General features: G+C 47.4%; 1 protein-coding gene and 1 long non-coding RNA gene across 4 annotated transcripts in view; one reads left to right on the top strand and one right to left on the bottom strand.

Annotated features, from left to right (window-relative positions):
* Positions 1 to 17,225, top strand: part of NUAK1 (NUAK family kinase 1) — a 73,256-nt gene that overhangs the window by 39,022 nt on the left and 17,009 nt on the right. For all 3 annotated transcript variants that reach the window (XM_023631468.2, XM_070254438.1, XM_070254439.1), the window contains 2 exons: positions 11,118 to 11,269; positions 13,899 to 13,964. In XM_023631468.2, the coding sequence (XP_023487236.1) occupies positions 11,118 to 11,269; positions 13,899 to 13,964 (218 nt within the window). The remainder of the gene's footprint in view (positions 1 to 11,117; positions 11,270 to 13,898; positions 13,965 to 17,225) is intronic.
* Positions 12,162 to 16,534, bottom strand: LOC138921266 (uncharacterized). The gene is made up of 4 exons (XR_011433702.1): positions 16,185 to 16,534; positions 14,400 to 15,189; positions 12,667 to 12,810; positions 12,162 to 12,365 (listed from the first exon to the last, which is right to left on the bottom strand). It is a non-coding gene; the product is annotated as an uncharacterized lncRNA (long non-coding RNA).

Raw genomic sequence — 17,225 nt, 5'->3', positions numbered from 1 at the left:
CAGAAGTGGGGGCAGCAGCAGCCGCTCCTCCTGCCCCTGGGCCCTGTCCCCACGCAGCAGCCTGATTGCCCATGGGTCCTGTCCCCATGCTATTCCACACTATTCTCCAAGTAATTTAAAAAGCTCCTGCCGTCTTCCTAGAAGTTACGTTACAGTATGGTTTTTCAAGCCACTTATGCCTCCTGAGATTCTGTTACATCTTTGTGGAAGGGGATGTTGTTCTTACCTCCTGGTTAAAATCACTGTTCTGAAAATCCCACCAGAGATGCGGAGGAGAAACCAAGAGACAGGGTCTGTGGAAGGGCCCGGAGCCTGTGTGGCGCCCTGCAGGCTCAGAGGACAGGGCGCCCCACTGCCTGCCTTCTCCTCCCTGTCAACTTGTGGCGGGGACATGGGGCCAGTGCAAGATGGCCCCCAGAACCCAGCAGAGGTCCTGGAGTCAGAAGCTGTTACTGCCACTGGAAGATAACCCCTTGAGAATGGCAGGGCCCTGATAAACTACCTAGTAATACATTTGAGCAACAGTTTTCAGAGGGCGATCCAGGACCAGCAGCATCCACATCACCTGGGCCCCACCCCAGACCCACTGAATCAGAAACTCTGAGAGTCGGCCCAGGGTTCTGTGAGGCAACCAGCCCTCCTGGTGACTCTGATGCATTCTCAGTTTGAGGACCACTGTGTTAGAGAAAGCCCTGCTCGGTAGGTCAGAAACCGAAGTAGGGCTGCTTGGCCAGCGTCAATTATTCAGAAATACCTACAGTGGAAGCACTTTACATTTTTCTTCCCAGGCTTGAGTGTCTTCATCCATGGTTTTCAGGCAGCAGGCAGGGGAGTCCTGATTTAGACTCTTTTGAAGGCAGGGGATGGCTGAATTCCTCTAACAAGGTCTGTGGGTTATTAATACTACCCACTGCTGTCATTCATTCACTTATTTAGTCATTCATTCACTTATTTAGTCATTCATTCATTCATTTTACAAAAATTTTTTGAGCACTTATGTTCCAGGTACTGTTTTAGGAGGGTGAGTATATTTTTATTGTCCAAACAGGCTTAGATTTGAATGAGCCAGTTGCTCTGCCAGTTGCTACTGTGTGACCTTGGGCTAGTAACAACCTGTCTAAGGCTTAATTCCCTTATGGATAAAATGGAACCAATAGCTAGTGATGTTATAGATACGGTCGGGGGGGATTAAATGAGATAATGAATAAAATTGCTAAGCCCAGTGCCGGGTACAGGAAACAATATTGATTGTCCCTGATGCGATGTTTAGGGATCTGAGAGGTCCTTTGGCTAGAGTCGAAACTTCTGTTGGGAGGTGGTAGAGGAGTAGGTTGAGGCCAGATTGCCCATTTCAGGGATTCTGAATGCCGGATGCACATCGGAATCTCGTGGGGGGCTTTTATAAAATGCTGATGCCTGGGCCTCACCCCTAGGGATTCCAATTTAATTGGCCAGGCTGAGGAGTATGGACTTAATCCTGCAACCAGGAGGAAATGAGCCCTGCTTGAGAAACTTGTCTTGGTCTGATCATTTGTCATCAGTGAATTCCAGAGAAGAATGTGTGTCTGGCAACAGTCACCAGTGAGCCCCGACTGACACCTTTGGGCCTGGGTGTGCTTCCTTAGCCATTTGCTTGCTGCCCCCATCAGAGACTTAGAGCTCCATGAAACAGTTTGTTGAACTTGGCAAAGTGGTCTGTTATGCTTGTGTTTACTCTTTTGAACCCATGGCGAATTGCTGAGCATTTTAACGCTCTCCCTTCGCTGCCAGACTCACAAGTTCCACATGGACTCTCTACAGACTGCATCCAGATTAAGGCCTCGCCCCCGTTAATGACACGGCACCGGAGAGTTTTCTTCACTTTTAATCATGTGAACGAGCTCTTCAGCTGTGAATCTGTCCAGCCACGTTTCTAATGAGTTTCCTATTAAGTTAGCTATTTGACCTTCAAGTGTATTACTTTCATTGTTTTCATTTGATTACACCCAAGTCATTTTTCTAGAGGCTGGAGATTAGAAATAAAACAGCGAAAAACTAATGCTACTCCCTGGTTGTCCTGCCTCGCCCTCTTGGGTTTCCTGGAATTCAGTCTTTTCTAGTGCCTCAAATAATACCGCTTGTACTTGAAGCTAATTTTTAAAGAAAAAATAGAACCGTGTTGCCGTTTAATATAGGGTCTTTGGAAATTAACTGGGATGGCTCCGGTAATTTGCTCAGGCAGTCAATAGCATGCATTTACGAAGGCTCATAGAGTATAGACGAGGGCCTCCATCCCTCCACGATTTCTGACAGGGGGTTCATCTGGTAGGTATGGCTCTGAGATTGAGATCCGGGCTGTGGAACACCCCTGGGGACTGAAGAATGGACTCCAGTTCCAAGAGCTAGGCTCGCCTCCATGTCAGGCTTTGCTACGAGTCCTTTGATGTCTTTGAGTGTTCGTTTACTATCCCTTCCATTCTCTCACCTCCCTCCCATCCCTTGAGGGCACACGTGTAATCTCAGGTGCGAATTCTTATTCCGATACATATCCTTAATAATCCTGGGTTTGATCCAGGCGTGTCTTCATTTGTTCTCCTTTCTTAAACTAAGACTTGCTGCCTCATAGGAACAGGCTAACGCTTACACGTGTGCTTACTGCTGTGCGCTGTGATAATCTGCACAAAGAGGGTAGAGGGGTAGATAGTCTTCATTTTAAGATAAAGACACTGAGGCGCAGAAAGGTTAAGCAACTTGCCAAGGTCACTCAGCTGGTAAGTGGCAGCACCTGGGTTGGAACTCAGGCAGCCTGGCTCCAAGAGTCAGGCTCTTAACCACTGCGCTCTGTTGCTGATGAGCTGGGCTGGAGTTTCGAGTGGACAAGATATTCCTGTGCCAAGGGGGTCTGGTGGAGGCTACAAGGAGAGGTGTGATAACCACAGGCCTGGCTTTTCCACCCTGACTGCTGGGAAGTGGGGGATGAGCCCCTGTAGCGAAGCCCTCTGTGGGGGGAGGCAGACTAAGGCTGTCTTCGCAGAGGGAGGGATTTCTACCCACTTCATTGCCCGATTTGAAGGAACTTGCTTTTTCTAGAAGTTCCAGTGTCAAGTGCAAGAGCCTAAGCTTGAGCCTGGGGTGGTTCTGAGATGTTCTGGTCAGTTGTCAGTGCTCTCTCAGATTCATGGTTGTGTGAGCGTGTTTGTGTGTGTGTGTGTGTGTGTGTGTTTGAGTGTGTGTGACAAAAAGGCTGAGACAGAGCAATAAAGGGAATGATCAGGGAGACTGTGGGGTGTGGCTGATGAGTGTGTGGGGATGGTGGATGGAGCCCATCACTTCAGATTCCTGCTTGTTTCCACGGCAATGCCCCCAGGATGGCTGTGGAAGGTGGGCAGAGTCCAATGACTGGTCCAGCATGGTGCCCGGGATTCCCTCTCCCACACTCCTCTCTTATCCTGGCCATGTCCCCTGCCTTCCTGGCATTTGATACTGGTCTCCCCAAGTAGCACTAATGATCTTAGCAGGAATGGATGATTCTTGGCAAGCCTTCTGCATCCCCTCTTCCTCAGGTAGCTTATCCATTTTCTGACCGTTTCTTTTGCCTTCTGTGGAGTCCACTGCTGGCGGTGGGCGGCCTAGTTGGCTGTGGTTCTCCTTGGGCATGCCAACCAACATCCAGAAAGAGTTTTGGTTTAAGAAAAGACAATTAGTGAACTAAAGAGCCTTTCATTGTCCAAACCAGGAAACACATTGACTCAACTCTGACCAGCTCGCTGACGATGGGAGAGCTGCCAGTCCGGTTTAATTTTCTCACTCCTGCTGCCCTAGGCTTTCGGACTGAAGGGATCAGAGGACCATTTTGTGAAGCTGTGAGCCCATGAGGTGTTTGAAATTTAGTTCTGGGGAGGAAACTTGAAGAATGAATCTTGTATTGACTAAATGACCTAATTAGGTTGCAGACAATTCTTGCAAAGGGAAGTTCACTCCATTTTTAAAATGAAAAATAAGGTACTTTCTGTGAGGATCCTACTGACCTTTAATAAAAAGAACACCCCTGAGGAGTGGAACGGGACTTCTGTCTGAGGTTTTAGGAAAGTAATAAAAATGCTGCTGTGTGGGGAGGGAACACCGTGGAAGGGATGGCAGCCTCCTGGAACTAAGTTAGGAGATGGAGTTGATAGAAGGCAAAGTCATAAAGAGAATTCTGACTGGTCCACTCTAGGCCCTTGGCCTTTTTCCTTACAACCAACAAATGAATCTTCCTCCCCTGGAGTTCCGTGTAGACCCGAAAGATCTCCTCCATTTTTTATAACCTGCTCTTCACGGAGCTTCCTGTAAATTGATCCCCACTCTCTCCCTTCCCCAGCTCATTTTCTTTCTAAATGGCCTCATTAGGCTCTAAAATGGCCAATGGAAGGCTAAAATCCCAAGATCTCGTCACTCATCAGTATTTCTCCCAGGCCCGAGCATTGTTTTTATAATATGCATTTTCTCAAGTTATACAAGTTGCGTTATTAACCCCGAGGGCAGCAGGGAGGGAGTCGTTAGGAGTTGGGTAATTAGCGTGGTTGTGAAAGCCAGACAATCCGAAGGCAGAACTGGACTGTGAAGCTGAACATCTGATGAAATTCAGAATTAATTTGGAGAAGCAGCTGTTGCTATAGCAGCCAATCCTCACTCTCCCTTGAAATGGAAAACAAATAGAAAACAAGAAGAATAATTCAAGTTGGCGTCTGGGAAGAAGGCCCTTCTGCAGAACAGTAGAAGAAAACAGAGTTTGGATATTTTAAGATATGCTGAAACGATGGTGAAATGGTCTCCTGCAAGCAAAACCCTAGTCATTTTTGATGGTTCACTTCCATGCCTGTTTTGTCTAGGAATCTTTTGAGGCCCATTCAAGCCACCTCACTAATCCTTCTCTCTGATCATCTAGGTACTTAAAGTCTGTTTCAGACAGGTCAGTCCTTGAATTATTTTATAAGTACTAGCTGTATACAACTAGCTAGCAACTCCTCCCGGCCACACTCTGGTTTTGTACCCCCTTTGATACATAGCAAAATGCTCAGATAAATGCTTCAGATTGGCTAATAAAGTGTTTTCAGAAAAGGTAGTGACGTGGGTTCTCTTTAGGGAAGGAGATTTTTCTTTGAGAATTATGCAAGGAGAGTAAACGGATGATGGAGGAAGGTGGTGGAGAGTTGTGGCAAGAACAGAAGGTTTCGAATCACACAAATTTGGGATCCAGTCCTTACTGGTTATCTCTCCAACAGAAATGCATCAAAAGACATGCACAAGAATGTTCACAGCAACGTGATTCATAATGACCTTCGCCTGGAAACAGCCCAAAGTCTATCGACAGTAGAATGGATAGCTAAGCCGCGACACACTCACAAAATGGAGTACTCTACAGCAGTAAGGGTAAACAATCTTTGATGACATGGAACAACACAGATTATTCTTACAAATATAATATTGAGCTAATGAAGCCAGACACAAACGAATATATACTGCATGATTCCATTTTTAGAAAACTCAAAATCGGCAAGACTAATAATGTATCCTATTGGCTTATATACATCCTTGGGGAGGTGGTTAGTGGCAGAAAGAGGACATGGGGGCATTTGCTGGGTGCTGGCCATCTCGTTTCTCTATCTGAGTGCCCGTTCCCTGTTTATGCGGGAGGGATAATATTAACACCTATCTCAAGGATTGTTAGGATTAAATGTGACAATCCACGGCATGCAGTGAGTGTTCAATAAGTGTGAACTATTGTTATAAATAAGCCTCCTAGGGAAGGAGAGGCCACTGTCTGGGGAGGCTCTTGGGAAGAAGCGAGCCCTGGACTGTTTCATAGGTTCAGGATCCTGGATGCTACCCTGTCCTTTGTTCCATCTGTTTATTGTTCTTGGCAGTGTTTGGTCTCCTGTCTGACTCCTCCCCACCCAGAGCGCCTTGTGTGCATTCAAGGCCTCTGTGTTTCATTCCTAGCCTACTTCTTCCTTCTCTTCTCTTAATCTTGGCACCTGCCAACTGTTGGTAGTTCTGCCTGCAGTGTTCCTGCTTCTGCGCTTAGCCGTTCTGCCCCTTCTGCCAGGCCTGCCTTCTTCTGCTCCTTAACCTGGTAAAGACTTCTCCCAGGACCCCCGGTGCCATCTACATAGTGGGTGCTTTATAAAAATTTATTGGTATACTAAAAACCAGGATTCGCAGCAAATGGACACGGCCCCAGTGCTGTGGGCTGACTCAAGCTGAGCTAAGTTTCTATTCAAGGTTTTAATTTTCCTGGTAGGCCTGGCATGTCAAGGGCTATAGTTTGCCTTACCATTCTGGAGCCACCGGGCTTCTGGGTAAAACTGTCTGGCCAAGAGACACAGGCTTTCATTTTTCAGAAAGGAAACCCTTCCCAACTGGTGGAAAATAAGCTTTTGCTTAGTGACTAATAACATAAACACAGACAAGATTTCTGGGCTTATAAATAACCAGTTGCAAAAGTGCCCAAGGGAAGCGGCCCTTTTTGCCAGAAGAATGGCTGAGAGCGTTCCTCTCACCTCGTTGATAGTGACCTTACGGTGGGCGAGGAGCCTTGGGCCAGCGGGGCGGAAGCTGGTCATTCTTCAGGACAAATTCCCAAGGCCTTGTTCTTATATGTTGTAAATCCTGGGCTGTTCTGGAAAAATAATAGCTGATCTCTGAGGTTCTTCCTGCTTGAAAATCCTGTGATTCTGCGGCATCCACAGCATGTTTGAAAGAGCAATGCCAGTGGGGAGAGGAAAGTCTATGGGTTTGTTTGGCCAGAGGTGCCGAAGAGGCAGGTGAAGGAATTAGGAGAAGAGCTGTTATTTTTTGAGGACTGGCGGAGGCACCGTGCTGAGGGCGCTGGACCTATGAGCTCACGGAATCCCCCGTAACCATGTGAGGAAGTTGTTAGCCTCATTTGACTGAAGAAGAGACTGAGGTTCAGGGAGGTCAATGTATGTGAATAATAGGATGGCGGCTAAGAGCGTGGAGTGTGTGGTCAGACTGCACGCCCAGGCCTGGCTCTGCCTCCTACCTGCTCTGTGGCCCTTGCGGTTTTTAACCTCGTTGTACCCAGGCTTTCTCGTCTGTGGAACCAGGCTTCTCATAGGACCAAAGCCATATGACGTAATTCATGCAAATGCTGTTAGCACAGTGCCTGCACATAGTAGGCCTTCAAGAAATGCTGCTCTGTTTAGGAAGAGTTCAAGAAGCTTTGAGAAAAACCCCACACGGCCTCCTTGATGAATCATTGATGCTCTAAGTCTAGAGAGATTGTTTGCATTTAGTAATCTAGGGTTATAATCGGGGCCTGGACCATAAGACTTGGGCTGCTTCCTGTAGGAGGGGTGGCGGTGGTGTCCCAGAGTCAGCCCTGGCCGCGTGGACAGTTCTCTCACCTGGCTGCCCACCAGCCCCGCCTGCCACAGTGAGGGCCGATTTTATCACTCGGATATTGTCTCATTCATCCGGTGTTACCCAAACTGGCTCCTGCTTGGTTCCTCTGGATGTAAATAGGATGTGGAAATGGCCGAATCAACCCGCAAAACTCTAAGTTAAAGCCAGACTCTCCAAGGGCGATCGAGTATTAGCGTTTTCTAAAAATTTTCCCTGTGTTTGACCATGAAACCCTTTTGTTTCTCTAGAATATCTTGCAGGACTAGTGCTCCATGGCAGATGCATTTGCAACTGTTCCACAGTCCCTCCAGATGCAATCAGCAGAGAGACAGGAGTGACAGGCAGGAGACCAGTGGGGCTGGGGATTTAGGGGAAGGGTGGCCGGGCATGGGAGACGGGTGGACAAAGTTGGGATGCATTTTAGAGGGAGGACCAGCACTTACTGATGGAAACTGCTTAGTAAAATATTTGGCGTATCGAACTGTGTTGAAATGAATTATGTTTAAATCTCCTTGATACCAAGTCAGCCAGTTGGAACAGGACAAATCCAGTCACTGAAACAGTCCTTTTGTCTGCATGAGGCACGTGACCCGCACACCCTCTGACAGTCACTGAAGGGCCAGTGGCTTTGGCTTCCTTTAAGGATGCATCAGACTTTTTGGGCTGTGAGCCTCCTTGTTTGTTTCTCTGTCAAAGTACTTTTCCCTCTTTCTTCCTTCCCCGTTTTTAAAATTAGAAAACCCGCTGGCCTCTCCAGGGCACATCTTTATCATTTTCGGAGCCTGAGCCATGCATCCCGAGGCAGCTTTTGCAGTTTCCACAGTTTATTGTTAATGAAAAGTGCACAACAGGCTGAAATCCCTGGCAGGAGCCGAGGCTGCAGGGTACACGGAGGCCAGCAGACGCGGGAGCAGCCAAGTTTATCTGGCTGTTCTCTCTCCTCCTCCTCCCAGCCCTCCCCCTTTCCCCCTTCATTTTATCAGAGAGCTTTGGCTGGACTTGAAGGAGCCAAAAAGGAACTGGAGGGGCCTGAGCTTCTAGCAGCCAGTGACAAGGTGTGGGAGGACAGGGGACCCAGGCCTGGGGCATGTTCCAGTTCAGCTCAGTTCTCACTGAGTGTGTCTGTGTGTCTGGCTCAGTGCTAGGCCCTGGGGTCCAATAATATTAATACCAACGATAAGACCTAACATTATTGAGTGCGTGCCGTAAGTGCAGGCCTTGTTCTAAGCATTATAACATACCCCATATCAATAAACTCTCCCAACAGTTCTAAGAAGTACTTACTAATATTATTTACATTTTACAGTTGACTAAACTGAGGCACAGAGAGGGCAAGCCACTCCCCCAGAGTCACACAGAAAGAGGCAGATCCAGGAATCCTGCTTGGAGTATCTGATTCCATAGCTACAGTTTTTACCTCTCAAAGTCCAGGCTCACTGTCCAGGCAGAGGAATGGATTGATTAGTACAGGGAGAGGCAGAGGGAAGCACACTGGCTGCCATATTTGAGGTCAGTCTTGACTGGTGATTTGGAGTTTCCCTGGCAGGAAAGACAGGTAGGAGTAAAGGCAGAGGGAAGAGTGTGGAGGTGTGAAATAGCCCTCTGTGTGTGAGTGAGTGATTGTGAGAAACAGCAAACAGCCCTGCATCAGTGGGCATGGGGGGCCTAATGGGAAATAGTAGAAGCTGATGAGATGGTGGGAGGTAGGCAGGGTCCTTCAGGGAGGGTCTTGGGTCCCCTACAAAGGTTTTTGTTCTTGTTTTTGCTTTTTTTGCTGAGGAAGATTAGCCCTGAGCTAACATCCATTGCCAATCTTCCTCTTTTTTTGCTTGCTATGTGTGTTGCTGCTACAGCATGGCTGTTGAGTGGTGTAGGTCCGTGCTGGGGATCCGAACCCATGAATGTGGGCTGCTGAAGCAGAGTGTGCTGAACTTAACCAGTATACCACAGGGCCAGCCCCCCTACAAAGGTTTTTACCATATCCCTTGGGAGTGATGGATTTCAAAACAAGTATTATTAATTTGTCTTGGCTCAAAGGACGTCTTATGTGAAAGCCCGAAGGAGGGGACAGATAGCAGTGGAGTGGCTTTTGTTGAGGGGGTGCTGAGGACCTGGAGCCTTGTGCCTCCCCTCACCCGCCTGCGTGGGCATCTGCCTGGAACTCACAAGCACTTCGTCCAGCAGAGTTTGAGGATCATTGCTATAGAGCATCAGGGTTGAGGAGAGAGAAGCGTTTACAAGCATTTTGGAAAACGATTTCCGTGGTGGTGTGGAGGTTGGGTGGGAAGGGCTGAGTCTGGGAGACCAGCTTGAGGTGACTACAGTGGTCCTGGCAGAACACGAGACGGCTCCCCACCCACGCTGGAAGCCAGAAATGAGCCGATTGAGAAGCCGCCTAGTCTAGTGGTTCAGCCGAACGGCCTGATTGCCGGCTGTGCAAGTTTCTTAACTTCTCTAGGCCTCAGCTTCCTCGTTTTTCAAGTGGTAAAATGACAAATATTTTCCTGATAGTTTGTTGTAAGATTTAAATGAGTCAGTACGTGGTGTCAGGTACTCAAAACCTTACAGAAGCCTGGTGCATGGTAAGTGCTAAGTAATTATTTACTGTAATTGTCCAGAATGCATCTATGAAGTTTTGAGTTCACACATTTAATAAATATTAATTGAGCCCCTGTGACAAATAGTGTTCTGAGTGCTGGGGAAACATCGGTGAATGAAACAGACCAGCCCTCATTTATATTCTAGTTTGTTAGCGCCATGAGTCAGTTCCACCTCCTAGCGCCCCTGTGTACTGCAGGGCAGAGCCCTGCCTGGTCTTCCTGCGCCATCCTCTCACCTTCCGGCTCTCTATCAGACATGCTCTACTGATATTCCCAGGATTTTCATGGCTAATTTTTTGGAACTGGGTGGCCAGGACCTTCTTCCCAGTCTGTCTTAGTCTGGAAGCTCTGCTGAAACCTGTCCACCATGGGTGACCCTGCTGGTATTTGAAATCCTGGTGGCATAGCTTTCAGCATCACATCCACACGCAACCACCACAGTCTAACAACCGACAGATGGGTGGTGTGGTTCCCTGACTGGGAAACGAACCTGGGCCATGGCGCTGAGAGCGCTGAATCTTAACTACTAGACACCAGGGCTGGCTGTATTCTAGTGGGGGAGATAAAATAAACAAACATACAGAATAGATATATAAAAGGGCTAAGAAGGGTCCACGGGATCATGCAGGACCTGGGAACCACATTTGGAACTTTGGGTTTTATTTTGAGTGAGATGAACAGTCTGGAAGGTTTTGAGCAAAGAGGACACAAGTTCAGCCACCCCTTTTGGGGTCAGAGCAGCTTATAGGTCCGGGTAGCTGGTCTGTATCAAATGGTTAATAAGTGGTAGTTATGTGTCCTATTACCCATTATTCCATCTCCAGGGGAGCTGTTCTAGTGGGACGGGCTTGTGAGAAATGATCCTGGTAAAGGGGTGGGGTCTGCCGAAAAGAGGCATGTTCTCCTTAACATTGTGAAGGCGTTTCCAGAAACACTAGTGATGATGTCATTGTCCACCTGGCTGGAAAACTTGCCCAACCCACTGTGACATTGAATGGCCTGACTTGTCTCCTGGCCGCTAGCTGTTTGCCCAGCTCAGAGACATCTCCATCGTCCTCTCTCACACTCTTTGTAGTCAGAAGCGAGCTTGTTGGATAAACAGACTATCTGTGCATTGCTCTCCCCCCACAGTGTTTGAGAACAAAGATAAGATTGTGATCATCATGGAGTACGCAAGCAAAGGGGAGCTGTACGATTACATCAGCGAGCGGCGACGCCTCAGTGAGCGGGAGACCAGACACTTCTTCCGGCAGATTGTGTCCGCCGTGCACTACTGTCACAAGGTACAGCTGAACCTGGTCAGAGCTTGGGCCACAGGTGGTTTTTATGGTACCACGTGATTCTTTTCATATCATAAAGGTGATGTCTGTTCATTGTAGTGTTTATGGAGAATTTATAAACAGGAAGAAGAAAATCTCCATCACTCTTAATTCCAGAATCCGAGGATAACCCACTATTGACATTTTTGTTTGTTTATTTCAGTCTTCTTCCTTCCACTCCTAACATTTATTTTTGACTTAAACTTTTTATTTTGAATAATTTTAGGTTCAAAGCAAACTTTCCAAGATAGTACAGAGAGTTCCCATCTACCCTTTACTCGGTTTACCCTGATGGTAACATCTTACATTACTCTAGTACATTTGCCAAAACTGAGACACCAATAGTGTGTTGGTATTGGCGAAACTCAAGATATTTTTTTGGATTTCATCCGTTTTTCCACCAGTGAGTGACTTTCTCCATTCCAGGAGCTAATCCAGAGTACCACATTGCATGTTTTCTTACATTTGTGTCTTGCTTTTTCACTAGGTATTTTAGTTTAAACATTTTCCTATGTTACTGAAAATTCACTGTAATTATTGTGATTGTTGGACATTTAGGCTGGTTCCAATTTTTTGTTATTATAAATAATGATTGACATCTTTATCCATTAACCTTTTCTTCTTATTTGAGTAATGTGCTCAAGAGAAATTCCAGAAGCACAATTGCTAGGCTGTAGGTTCTAACCCTTTCTATGCTCTTGGTGCCTTTTCTTGGATGGGTTACATCCACATAGGTGACCTACCTCCACACACATTTTATTGCGATGCACGTAATGGGGTGGGCTCATAACACAGCCAGTTTAGCTACCCTGGGTCTCTGGAGAAGGAAATGAAGGACACGTAATTCTCAGCCAAATTTCAGCCAAATTATTTTAGTCTTGATTTCAATCCCATTCTTACTTTTCCCCAGAACTGTCATACCTGGAACCATCATTCACTTTGAGGACAATAGTGACTTGAATCCAACATGGCGTCCAAAATAGAGTCAGAATCTTCATTCAGATGATTGCAACCTGGGGCCTTCTGGTTTGTTCAATATTCTGGTTAACTGAGAGTAGCTCTGTAAGGGGTTAGAAGATGGTTATTCAGATCTAAGACCCTTAACCCATATGAACGTTATTTGGCTTCTCTTTGCTGTCTCAAAGGCACTGATGATGCAGCTCATAGTGTATTTTGTATTTTGTCATCAGACCTCATCCTAAAGCACCACAGATCATATTTTCATTATTGAAGTGTGTGGATACTTGGGTTTTGTATGAATGGGGCTTTATTAGACTCATTCCATCCTATTATGAAAACTAGGAATGCAACAGTGTAAACTAGACTGCTCCCAATATTTAAAACTAAACAAAGTCAGGTACCTCGTATTCCGTATCTTTCCTCCAGGAGCTCTGGTTTGTACATTTCTGAATCCAAAACACATCTTTAAAGGTTTGGGTTAGAAAAAGAGTAGTAGCAATAGATGTTTTCGTCTCTCCAGTCAGTGCTTTGGGAGATATGAAGAACTGTCAAATGGAAAGGAAAATCGACAATAAATCACCAACTGTAAACATGCGGATTCTGAACTAAAGAAGTCTTGAATGAAAGATGAAGAATTTCCAGCCAGTTGGTTTGCTTAAAAGAGCAGCTTTAATTGCAAATGTCCTTTATGCTGAAGGATGTTTAAAACTTACCCATCGCTATTTATCTGCCCAGCCCAAAGCAGTTGGTTCTTTCATTTCCACTTCTCTTCCTGCCCCCCCCCCCACCAAAAGATCATGGGGTTTTAAAAAGAATTGAGCAAGCCACTTGTTACTGCTGGATAGACCCACAGCCTATTGGTTAATGACTCCTTTTCACCTTAGCTGGCCGTCTGCTTGTCACTGTATTTCAGCTTCCAGCCTTGCCAGAGTTTCCTTGAATGGAAAGGTCACCAGTATGGCAGTGACCTGCTTTGGCCAGCTCAGTGGCTACAGGCTCATTGGCCTCTGCCACCTTCATCCTTCACCCCACATCGAGTCCTGCTGAGCAGAGAGGGACTTGCAGAGTCTTCCCTCCCAGCTGCTTAGGAAATAACCTCTTGGGAGTGCTTCTGTTATCCTCAGGACAGATCTGGATTGGTTTCAGGAGTCCAGATAGATTGAGCCAGGCCACTTTCCAGCATTGGGGAGGCAGGCAGACAGACAGACAGACAGACAAGGTCTGCGAGCCCCACATTCTGAGTCCCCAGCAGAGAAATCATCTTCTTCCCTGGCAATCACATCACAGACAGACATTGTTCGCGGCTGCCTGGGACTATATTGCTTTCACACAGTGGAATTACATTCCAACAAAGAATCCCCCTGCTGTTTTACAGGCTCTGGGGGAGAATGGATTCCAGTCATTTTTCCCTTAACCACACAGCAAGTGACTAATGCTCTCCTGTCGCCGGTCGCTGGCAGGGAGCTTCATGACAGTGGGAGCAGCCCTGAAGGAAGGAGGCGAGGACCACCGGGCTGGTGCATTTCTTTAATCTGTCAAACATTTCCCTTTGCTGGCCCTCCTCTTTCCTCTCTCTCTCTCTCTCTCATCCCAACTGCTCCCATTCAATTCCCTGCCTGTCTTCTCGTTTCAGAACGGCGTGGTCCACCGGGACTTGAAGCTGGAAAATATACTGCTCGATGACAACTGCAATATTAAGGTAAAGCTCTTGCCTCGTTGATTGATATTCAGGGTCTGGGGAGTGCAGCCGGGTGAGGGCTTAAGATGCTCCAAGCTGCAGCCTAAAAATAAGGCAGCCACTTCCTTCCCTGGCCGGCGGCTGGGGAGAGTCACTGGGTTTGAGCCCTCAGATCAGTTCAAACAATTCAACTCAACAAGCGTTTATCTATCTACCTGCCAGACGTTGCTCTTCATGCTGGGATAAGAAGAGATGACGAAGATACAGTCCTTGTCCTCAGGAAGCTCCTAGTCTACAATCATCACCGTAAAAATACTTATCACAGTAACACATTGCTTATGTATTTTGTATCATATTTGCCTGATATCGCTTAAATTCAATCTTCACAAAAACCCCATGAGATAGGTACTGTTATGTACATCATTTCACAGATAGGAAACTGAGGCAGGAACTTACCCGCGGTAACACAGTGTGTGTGGTGGTGTTGGGGTTGGAACCCATGTCTGTCTGACTCATGAGTCCAGCCTTCGAACCACTATGCGCGATATGCCAGCAGGGCGCCAGGTTATTTTGGAGTTGGAACTCTTTTCTGCCACTTTTCTCTCACTGCCACCCCGTGTCTCCTCCTTCTCCCTCCTAACCCTCCCACCCCGTGAAACCAGCCGTGGAACTGGGAAGCTGACTAAATGATGGTGGTGTTTGCCGTTGGGAAAGACTATATCCGCGAGTGACAGAGTTTCCTCTGATGGAGAGGATTATTGCTGGCTGCTGCCGGAGCTGGAGAAAGCTCTCCTGGCCGACAGGGTTCAAGTGCCTCCTGCAGAGCAAGCACCCCAAATGTCCTTTTGATCACGTCTGCAAAATAAGCAAATACGGTTTCAAAATAAATGGAGCTCGCCGCATGGGTTTCATTATGAAATGGCCTTAGCACTCCCTGCACCAGGAGATCCCTCTAATTGGCCGCTGGTGACGTTAGTGCCTCATCCCTGGTCCCTGGACAAAGCCTGGGAATGACCTTGCATCGTCCTCACTTTTTGTTGTTGTTGCTATCCTCTGAGGGGGCAGTGCGGGAAGACCGTTTCCTTGTTTGGAAGGATGGGGTTGCTTAGGTGTTTGGATTCTGTTTACAGGTCATGGCAGCCACCGTTGGTCACCATCATCCTTTGAGAGGCCCCCGGAAGCCAGGTCCGGGTGACCTCTTGTTCTTGCAAGAGGTTGACCGTGATCACGTATTTCTCTGCAGTCCCTGGAGGAAGGAGGAGACAGTTAGTGAAGGCAGCTCTTCCTAGGAACAGGAAGGGAAAGCTCAGGGTCTCTCCTTTTCTGGCAAAGTGGCTGGATAACTCTAGCAGGAGCACTGGCTGTAGAGTTAGAAAATTCCATCCTGTGTGGCTTCTAGCTGCTTGACATTGGGAAAGCCATTTAACCCTGTTTCCTCAACTATAACATGAGGGGACAGTAACACCCACAGGCTTGTTTTGAGGACTGAGTGAGACACTCTGTGTTTAGCTTCATAAGCTCCTGAGCACTGTGCAGTGAGCCGAGGTTAACAGCAGTGGCTTTGGAGTGTAAGAGCCTGGGCTTGAGTTGCAGCTCTGCCCCTTACTACCGGCAATATTTTGGGTAGAGTACTTGCCTAACTAAGCCTCAGTTTCCTCATCTGGCTGGTAGGGATGCCAGTCCCTGTCTCTGGGGATTGTTGTTTATTTGCTCCCTTTTTTCACTGAGTATTTCTGGATCAGCCAGCCCCTGTGGTCTAGTGGTTAAGATTCGGTGCTCTAACTGCTGTGGCCTGGGTCCCTGTCCGGGTTAGGGAACCACACCACCCGTCTGTCAGTTGTCATACTGTGGTGGCTGCGGGTTGCTGTGATGCTAAGAGCTATACCACTGGGATTTCAAATACCATGGGGTCACCTATGGCGGACAGATTCCAGCAGAGCTTCCAGACTAAGACAGACTGGGAAGAAGGAACTGGCTGCTCACTCTGAAAAAATTGGCCTATGAGTATCAGTGGAGCAATGTCTGATACAGCCCTGGAAGGTGAGAGGACGGTGCAGAAACACTGGGCAGGGTCCAGCTGTGCTAAGAGTCGAATGGACTCAACAGCACTGACAAAATTTCCTGATCAGTTACTGTGTGCCATGCTTTTGGCCAATCCTGAGGAGTCGGTGACAAACGTGAGGATTTTAGACAGTACTATAGTCAAGGCATTTAGCACTTAACTCTTAATATCCAAGGCACCTGCTTAAGTGGCTGGTCCCCAGAGAGGAAATTGAACTGCAAGTCAGCTGCTCTGAAGGTGCTTGGGTCCTGGGGAGTGGCGGTCAGGCCATGGCTAGAGAACTGTGTTCTGGTCTGTGACACATTTTCTAAGGACTGGTGTCATCCACCCTGGTAGCTTTCTCTGCAGATTCTTCTTGCCACCTGCCCCCAGAGCTCTCAGAACGAAATGGAGTCTTTACAAGGCCTGGAATGCGAGCCTCTCGCTCGGGGATTGGGTTCTGTGGTACAACGTGACCTCTTGGTCCCACGATGTCGGACCAGAAGTGATAAGGCACATAGCTTCCTACGGAGTCATAGAATTCCCCAATGGAGGAGAAGAATGGTTAGAATTCTGAAAGCACTTGTGCTGGGAACAATGGGCAGGGGCCCAGGAGAATGGCTCATTTGCATAAGCAACAGGGCAGTGATGTTGGGTCTCTGTGAGATTGACCACGACCTTCAATCTCGGATCCATGTCCATGATGTAGGGAAATAGCAGACACACAGAACATTATAAAAATGAAGGTTTGGTCATATCTTTTTCCTTAAGAATTTCTACTCCTGGCATTTCCCAAGGTGAAACGCACACACACATCTAAACAAAAACCAAACCTTCCCATTCTCTGATGCTGGTCCTTCCTTGTGCTTGTTCCAGGAGTGCTGCTAGGATCTGGGCATCCTAGAGCTTGAAAGAACCTTGAAGGTCATCTTCCAACCTCTTGTTTTAATGGTTATGCCCCCAGAAAGTCTAAGTGATTTGCCCAAGCTCACCCAGTAAGTCAGTCTAGACGATATGGTGGTGGCACAGTGCATGTCACACAGTGGGTATTCTTAAGCGGTTTGATTTTGGCATGAAGGGATGACAGCCAGGAGTAGAACTCACATGTCTGGCTTCCAGGCAGATTCTCTTTTCATCATCTCACACCCACTTCCAAGGTTTTTTTAAAATGTGTTTCAGCTGCTGTTGGTTTGTCTTCCGGCCGTGTCTGCTCAGCTCTTCCTGACTCAGCGTTTTGCTGA

This window comes from Equus caballus, chromosome 28 (assembly GCF_041296265.1).
Source record: "Equus caballus isolate H_3958 breed thoroughbred chromosome 28, TB-T2T, whole genome shotgun sequence".
In the NCBI taxonomy this organism is placed as follows: Eukaryota; Metazoa; Chordata; class Mammalia; order Perissodactyla; family Equidae; genus Equus; species Equus caballus.
This window is presented reverse-complemented; position numbering and strand designations above follow the sequence as displayed.